The sequence below is a fragment of the Channa argus genome, chromosome 1 (assembly GCF_033026475.1).
Source record: "Channa argus isolate prfri chromosome 1, Channa argus male v1.0, whole genome shotgun sequence".
Taxonomy (NCBI): domain Eukaryota; kingdom Metazoa; phylum Chordata; class Actinopteri; order Anabantiformes; family Channidae; genus Channa; species Channa argus.
The window spans coordinates 778755-786959 of record NC_090197.1 but is presented as its reverse complement, the minus strand read 5'-3'; the positions used below and the strand labels follow the sequence as shown (position 1 = coordinate 786959).

General features: G+C 43.1%; 1 protein-coding gene across 1 annotated transcript; it reads right to left on the bottom strand.

Annotated features, from left to right (window-relative positions):
* Nucleotides 1-1265: 1265 nt before the first annotated feature.
* On the bottom strand, nucleotides 1266-3911 carry LOC137102069 (protein NLRC3-like). The gene is made up of 4 exons (XM_067481158.1): nucleotides 2485-3911; nucleotides 2104-2277; nucleotides 1473-1646; nucleotides 1266-1338 (listed from the first exon to the last, which is right to left on the bottom strand). The coding sequence occupies exons 1-4, from the start codon at nucleotides 3468-3470 to the stop codon at nucleotides 1266-1268; spliced, it is 1407 nt and encodes a 468-aa protein (XP_067337259.1). The 5' UTR covers nucleotides 3471-3911.
* Nucleotides 3912-8205: the final 4294 nt, after the last annotated feature.

Genomic DNA, 8205 nt, shown 5'->3' with positions numbered 1-8205 from the left:
GATCAGGGAGACAGGTAGGAGGGTACTCGGTGTGTCATCTGGAAAGAGGAAAGCGGACAAGGAGACTTGGTGGTGGAACGAGGAAGTTCAGGAGTGTATACAGAGAAAGAGGTTAGCTAAGAAGAAGTGGGACACTGAGAGGACTGAAGAGAGTAGACAGGAGTACAGGGAGATAGGCCAAACAAAGAGCATATGAGGACTTGTATGCTAGGTTGGACACTAAAGAGGGAGAGGTGGATTTGTACAGGTTGGCCAGACAAAGAGATAGAGATGGAAAGGATGTGCAGCAGGTTAGGGTGATTAAAGATAAGGATGGAAATGTATTGACAGGTGCCAGGAGTGTGATGGGAAGATGGAAGGAGTACTTTGAAGAGTTGATGAACGAGGAAAATGAAAGGGAACGAAGAGTAGAAGAGGTGACTGGTGTGGAGCAGGAAGTAGCAAAGATTAGTAAGAGTGAAGTGAGGAGGGCGTTGAAGAGGATGAAGAGCGGAAAGGCAGTTGGTCCTGACAGGGTCTAAAAGACATGTTGTTAGTTTTGAGGAGGCGATAGTTGAACTTAGCTCAGTGAGATCTATGGGTGAAAAACAGTCTAAGATGGAGTGGGGTCTTATTGAGGATTCTAGAGCTGTTGTACATGAAGATCTATCTGTAATATTTGTAGGGAGGATCTGGTGAATCTTTTCCCTAATGGCTGCAATTTTATCAGTAAAGAAAGTCATAAAGTCATTGCTGCTCAAATCTAAGGGTATACTAGGCTCAACAGAACTATGGCTCTTAGTCAGCCTGGCTACAGTGCTGAACAGAAACCGGGGGTTGTTCTTGTTTTCCTCTATTAGTGCGGAATAATATGCTGTTCTGGCATCACGGAGAGCTTTTTTGTAAATTTTTAAACTGTTTTTCCAGGCTAACCGGGATTCTTCTAAATTAGTGGAACGCCACTTCCTCTCTAATTTTCGTGACGCCTGCTTTAAGCTGTGCATTTGTGAATTGTACCATGGAGGTCGGCTCCTCTGATTCAGCCATCTTACTCCTGTACTTTCTGTTGGTTTCACTGTTAATAAAATGTATTTCTTAGTTTTGTTGGATCACTGTTCACTTTGTTGTGTTTGTGGATTTGAAATTGATTGATTGAATTCTAACATCTTTCCAGCCACACTGACAAAAAACAGAAGCTAAATCCTGAATGAAACTCTGGAGAAATTCATCTTTGTTCTTCAGTCAAGAAAAGCTTCAAATCTAGTGGAACATGTGCAGCTGTGTTCTCAGGAATCAAACTTAAAAACACACATACATCTCACAACAGCTTTCAGTCTCTGTGGTCCACCATGGTCCACCCTAAAGGAAGAGACAAAGTCAGAATCAGCTTCATCCACCTTCACTCATCTCCACCATTAAACATGAACCAAAGTTCCTCAGTTAGTCAGAGACACAGAGAAGAAGTGTGCTTGTGTCTTACCATCTGTCCATACCTGAGAGTGTCCAGTCTCCAGTGTGGATCCTCCAATCCAGCAGACAGCAGCTTCACTCCTGCATCATCTGGATGATTGTAGCTCAGGTCCAGCTCTCTCAGATGGGAGGGGTTGGAGCTCAGAGCTGAGGCCAGAGAAGCACAGCCTTCCTCTGTGATCAGACAACCTGACAGACTAAACACACACAGTCATGTTTCCATCACTTCAGAGGACAATACACTGACTTAAATTTATTTCTTGGAAACTCAATATAATCTTAAACAAGCCTACATCCTGACTGTTTTTTGATGCTGATGCATATGTAAAACTGTTTTAATAACCAATGTACATGTAATTTGATACTTTCAAATCTGGTCATAAAGCAACATTTACACTGGAGTCTAGAGATTAGCCTGAAGTAAAAACTATTTATTAGTTCACCTATGTGTCAACACTTATCAATGATCTATTTCATTAGTTGTGGGGATTATTCTCAATAGAAAACACTCATGAGTTGAGATGAATATGACTAAAGAACTGTAATCAATGTGTTTTTTAATTTTGTGGTCCAACAAAAACCCAATCTCTAGAGACAACAAAACTCCTCAGTATTTAACGTGTCTAATGACTGACTACAAAGCTGAATCCTGACCTGAGAGTTTCCAGTCTGCAGTGTTGCTGCTTCAATCCAGCAGATAGTAGCTTCACTCCTGAATCCTGCAGATCATTGTTACTTAGGTCCAGTTCTCTCAGACTAGAGGACTGGGAGCTGAGAACTGAGGACAGAGCTTCACAGCTTCTCTCTGAGAAGTTACAGCCACTAAGTCTAAAAATAATCCAGTAAAACCAAAGAAACCAGATACAAACATTAGTTTTCTGTCATGCCAACAACAATCCACTTAATCTGAAATAGTCTATGTGCACATACAGAGCTTTGTTAGAGGCTTTGACCACTGGCAGCAGCCTCAGAAGAGCCTCCTCTGAAGCAGAGTATTTCTTCAGGTCAAACACGTCCAGATCTTTTTCTGATGACAGTAAGATGAAGACCAGAGCTGACCACTGATCAGGAGACAGTTTATCTGTGGAGAGACGTCCTGATCTCAGGGACTGTTGGATCTCCCCCACTAGAGAACCATCATTCAGTTCATTCAGACAGTGGAACAGGTTGATGCTTTTCTCTGCAGATAGATTCTCACTGATCTTCTTCTTGATGTACTGGACTGTTTCCTGATTGGCCTGTGATCCACTTCCTGTCTGGGTAAGCAGGCCTCGTAGGAGAGTCTGATTGGTCTGCAGAGAAAGACCAAGGAGGAAACGGATTAATAAGTCCAGGTGTCCATTTAGACTCTGTAAGGCCTTGTCCACAGCACTCTGGTAGAGACACTTTAGTTTAGCTTTGTCTGTAAATATTTTAAATAACTTGGATGTTGATTCTAACAGCAGATTGACTCCAGAGTTGATGAATGTCAGATGGACATGAAGAGCAGCCAGAAACTCCTGAACACTCAGATGGACGAAGCAGAACACCTTGTCCTGGTACAGTCCTCTCTCCTCTTTAAAGATCTGTGTGAACACTCCTGAGTACACTGAGGCTGCTCTGATATCGATGCCACACTCCGTCAAGTCTGATTCATAGAAGATCAGGTTTCCTTTCTGCAGCTGCTCAAAAGCCAGTTTTCCCAGAGACTCAATCATCTTCCTGCTCTCTGGACTCCAGTGTGGATCTGTCTCAGCTCCTCCATCATACTTGATGTTCTTCAGTTTGGACAGAACCACCAGGAAGTGGATGTACATCTCAGTCAGGGTCTTGGGCAGCTCTCCTCCCTCTGTGGTTTTCAACACATCCTCCAGAACTGTAGCAGTGATCCAGCAGAACACTGGGATGTGGCACATGATGTGGAGGCTTCGTGATGTCTTGATGTGGGAGATGATTCTGCTGGCCTGCTCCTCATCTCTGAATCTCTTCCTGAAGTACTCCTCCTTCTGTGGGTCAGTGAACCCTCTGACCTCTGTCACCATGTCAACACACTCAGGAGGGATCTGATTGGCTGCTGCAGGTCATGTGGTTATCCAGAGGCGAGCAGAGGGAAGCAGGTTCCCCCTGATGAGGTTTGTCAGCAGCGCATCCACTGAGGTGGACTCAGGATCTCAGGAGCGTCAGGATCTCATTGTTGTGGAAGTCCAGAGGAAGTCGACACTCATCCAGACCGTCAAAGATGAGCACAACCTGGAACTCTTCAAACCTGCAGATTCCTGCTTCTTTGGTTTCAGGAAAGAAGTGATGAACAAGTTCCACCAAGCTGAACTTTTTCTCTTTCAGCACATTCAGCTCTCTGAAAGTCAATGGAAATGTGAACTGTATGTCCTGGTTGGCTTTGTCTTCAGCCCAGTCCAGAGTGAACTTCTCTGTTAAGACTGTTTTCCCAATGCCAGCCACTCCCTTTGTCATCACTCTTCTGATTGGTCCATCTCTTCCAGGTGAGGCTTTAAAGATGTCTTCTTGTCTGATGGTTGTTTCTGGTCTGTCTGGTTTCCTGGATGCTGTTTCAATCTGTCTGACCTCATGTTCATCAGTGACCTCTCCAGTCCCTCCCTCTGTGATGTAAAGCTCTGTGTAGATCTGATTCAGAAAGGTTGGGTTTCCTGCTTTAGCGATCCCCTCAAACACAAACTGGAACTTCTTCTTCAGGTTAGACTTGAGTTTACGTCGACACACTGCAGCATGAAATCCTGAATGAACAAAGAAGAAATGAAATCAGTGAGTGGATCCTTCAGAAAATCAGAGAATCTAAACATTTAAGTGTCTTTTTCTTCCTCCATCAGTTTTATCATCAGTGGAGGACAAACAGCCTCTGATCTGATACAGAGAAGATAGAAACTTTAAGGAAATGTAATGACTCATAAACAAAGTGAGTAAAAAGTAAGTAAGTGTTCATGTGGACACCTGGTGAACAACTCCACTTCAGGACAAATGGGAAACACTGAGTAAAGGTTGCAGTACAGTCGCTGAATGTGGACAGATTGTAGATTAATGACCCTTCAGATATCAAGTGATCATCTTTATTAACTCTCTGCTGGCAGTGGGAATTCAAGGACAAAACATCAGCCATGTTTGTCGTACAGGTCAGTTGCATGGACTTCTGAGCATCAAGATACTGTTTTAAATTATTACCTTTTATCAGCTGGTTGTTCATCGTTAAAGTGAACAGGTTCAATCATAGACCAGTCAGTCTTCATAGAGACCCAGCTGGGTTTAGCAGAGTCTGGTCTCTGCTTCTTCATCCTGATCCAAACAAACAGGAGACAAATGAAAAGTAGTTTGAAGCTGAAAGCAGATGAATTGTGAGCAGACTGTCAGCAGCTGAAATGTTAGAAGCAGATAGAAAGTCAGTAAGAAGACAGTGGATGAGGAACGTTCTCCTGTTCATCAACATGGAATCTGATGAAAGATGCTGTCTCATCTTAGTTGGTTAGTTGACTAATCAGTGGTTGGCTCTTTAACTAAGACAGTTAGTAGTTGATGATTAGTTCTTCTAAGCTGTTATTGAGGAGCTGAGTAGCAGATGTGACATTGAGTGGGAATAATGATGGTGGACTGATTTGACATGGACAAGAGTCATCGACAGTTAGAGATCCTTATCGAAGTCTGTCTCAGTGTTGGAAGATGGTTGTGTTTTGGATAAAATGCAGCTCAGCCAGTTTGATCCAAGCTGTCCGATGAGTTTTGACACTCTGAGCTCAGATTACAATCAAACTGCTGTTAGTTCTACCTGAGAACCACTGACAGTAAAACCTGCAAATCGGTCTCAATCCAGTCTCCTTTAACTCCGAGAGAAACTCTGAAGAATCTAAATCTGAGGGATTCAACAGATCTTGGGAAACAGACAATCATCCAGAAACATTTCTACTGTCCAGTCAAACATTGATACAACCCAATGTGATCCCAGTGATCCTGTTCATCACACATTTACATATTTCTCTGGTAGGATTCTCACCGGCTGAACTCACTTCAGGTCCACTTCCAGAAACTTTCCATCTTCATGTGTAGAGAAGAAGCTGCTCATTGTCCCTGCTCAATCCTGGTGTCTGAGTATTTGATCTGAGGATGCTGTCACATCCTCATAACTTCAGAGTCCAAGTCTCAAAAAAACACCTAGATGACATCAAACCTGTTATAGAAACCCAGTCAGATGATGGAGTTCTACAACCTGTCCACTAGATGGTGCTGACTGACCAGAGAAACTCCAGGACAGTAACATCCTCTCTTCTGAAATGGAAAAATAGTGGAGATCCACCACTGATGCTGCTCCACACTTGAACTGGACATGAATCATGTGGAGTCTGTCACATGAGCTGCTCACTACCGAAAATCTCTGTTTCTGTTTGATCCCCTCTGCCATCTCTCAACTGAAATCTGTCTCCAGTGTCAAAGATAAGTTCCAACACCTGTGACTTGTACTTTTTACAGTCCAATCAAAGTGAAGCTGAAATCAGGAGGCAGCTGAGATTCATTCACACTGAAAATTGTCACTTACCAAAATGTTACATAGAAATAAAGAGCTGTAGAACCACGACGACAAAATGAAAGGAAAAAACAAAGTGCACGCGGGAAGTCTTGAATCTTTGTTATAGTTATGAAACACGAAAATAAAATTATGTTTTACACATCAATCATTTAGAATTCAGTGCACAGGAAGCTAATAAATGTATATACACATACAAAATGCTCAGGCAACATTAAAATAAGTAAGAATCCAGCTTTACAATTTCAAACTACTCTGTGAAGTTCACATTGTCTGATATAGCAGTTTAATTGCTGCGAGAAGGAGTTCAGCTCATCTTTTAGATGCATTCCCAAAAACTTTAACAGAAGAAACCTGAAACAGGCTCAGGGTGGGTGGCCATCTACCTTGACCGGTTGGAGTGAGTGGAAAGTGAAGAGAGAAACGAAATGAAGAGCAACCAAAAAGAAACAACAAAAACATTATACAGGCTGTTAGGACAAGTAGCTACACACTGGAAACAAACAGCTCCAAAGCCAAGGACACCGCCAGAAAGGGACAGAGAAGGAGAAAGACAACTACAGGAGAAAACACACAGAGTTAATATCATACAGTGGACATTTGTGGGGTGAGAGGAAAGGAGAGAGGGTCAAGAGGAGGAAGGTTTTGAGCCTAGACTTAAAAGTAGAGAGCTCCTCTCCTGTGGCGAGGAGCTTGATAGCTAAAGGCTCTGCCTCCCATTCTACCTTTGATGAAGGTTGGCACAGTGGCACTAAGCTCTGTACGATGAATGAGGCCAGTCTGTGTCCTCTGGCTACATGTTTAAGAGTCTAATAGCTGAGGGAAAGAAGGTGATCCTTAATCTGGAAATCCTGCATTTCACACTCCTGTACCTTTGGCCAGTTTAGGTGAGGGCCAGGACCTGATGTGATTTAAAACAAGCTGCTCAAAACATTTCGTGGCCATTGGGTTAGGGCTACTGGACAGTAGTCATTCATAGAGGATTGATTTTGCTTTTTTGGCAAGGGACTGATAATTGCACTTTTTAAACAGGTCATTCTGGTTTGGCTAAGGTACCTGTTAAATATGTCACTAAAGACATTCTTCAGCTGCTTGGCACAGTCTTTCAGACACAGCCGGAGATATCATCTGAGGTAAGAGGCTGTGCCTGTTTTGCTGCTGCTCTGCAACCTCTGACATTGAACCTTGGGAACAATGTGTTGAGGTTTTCTGGAAAGAAGAGGTCATTTTTATTTGCCTGTACCATTGGCTTATAGCTTATCACTGCCATAAGCACCTTGTGTCCCTGATGTCAGTAAACTGGCAGGACAGCTCTTTCTGATTCCTCTCGATGTTGTTCTTTGCTCTGTTGTATGCTTCAGTGTTTCCTCATCTAAATGCAGCATCATGCCACCTAAGCAGGCAACAAACCTGTCCAGTCAGCAAGGGCTTGTCGTTGCCGTGCACCATGACAGTCTTTTAAATTCACATGCATTTATTTATGAACTCCAGCACAGCCTTTGTATATTCCTGCAAGTCTGTGCAGTCCCCAGATGTTGCAGCACCTTTAAAGATGCTCCACTGAGTGCATTCAAAGCAGCCCTTTAAAGCTAAAGTAGCATTCTGTGGCCACAACCTGTCTTCCTTCACTGTTGGTGGTTTTTGTCGTAGACTTCAGTGAAACACTTAGGTGGTCAGAGCTGCCAATATGGGGTATTGGGGCTGCAGTTTTTGCATTTTTGGGCATTCATGTACACAGGGTCCAGTGTGTTTTCCTTACTTGTGTACATAGATGTTACATGGAATGAGGTAAAACACACTTGACATTAGCCTCATGAAAGTCTGTAGCTGACTGAAAGTATTAGAAAGTTCTCTCATGGCCTGCTGCACTGGGGGAACATACACTGCAGAAATGATGATTGTTGTTAGTTTGCATGCTTGATAAAAGAGTCTGCATCTGAGAACAATAAGCATCAGGAGAACATGATTTGGAAATCATCCTATCATCAGAGCAACATGAACCTTTGTGTAAACAATCACCACTGCCGTGGTGTTTACTTTATGACGTCATTGTGTCAGCTCTGTGGAGTGTTAACCCCGGTAACTCGATTCCAGAGCCAGGTATTCTGTCAGTCAACCACGTCTCCATGAAAAAGTAGACCACAGCCCCTTACTCCATGCTGCAGCGATGTCCACAAACAGATGTCATCAATCACCAGAGAGCGAACATTCACCAGAAGGACTGAAGAAAT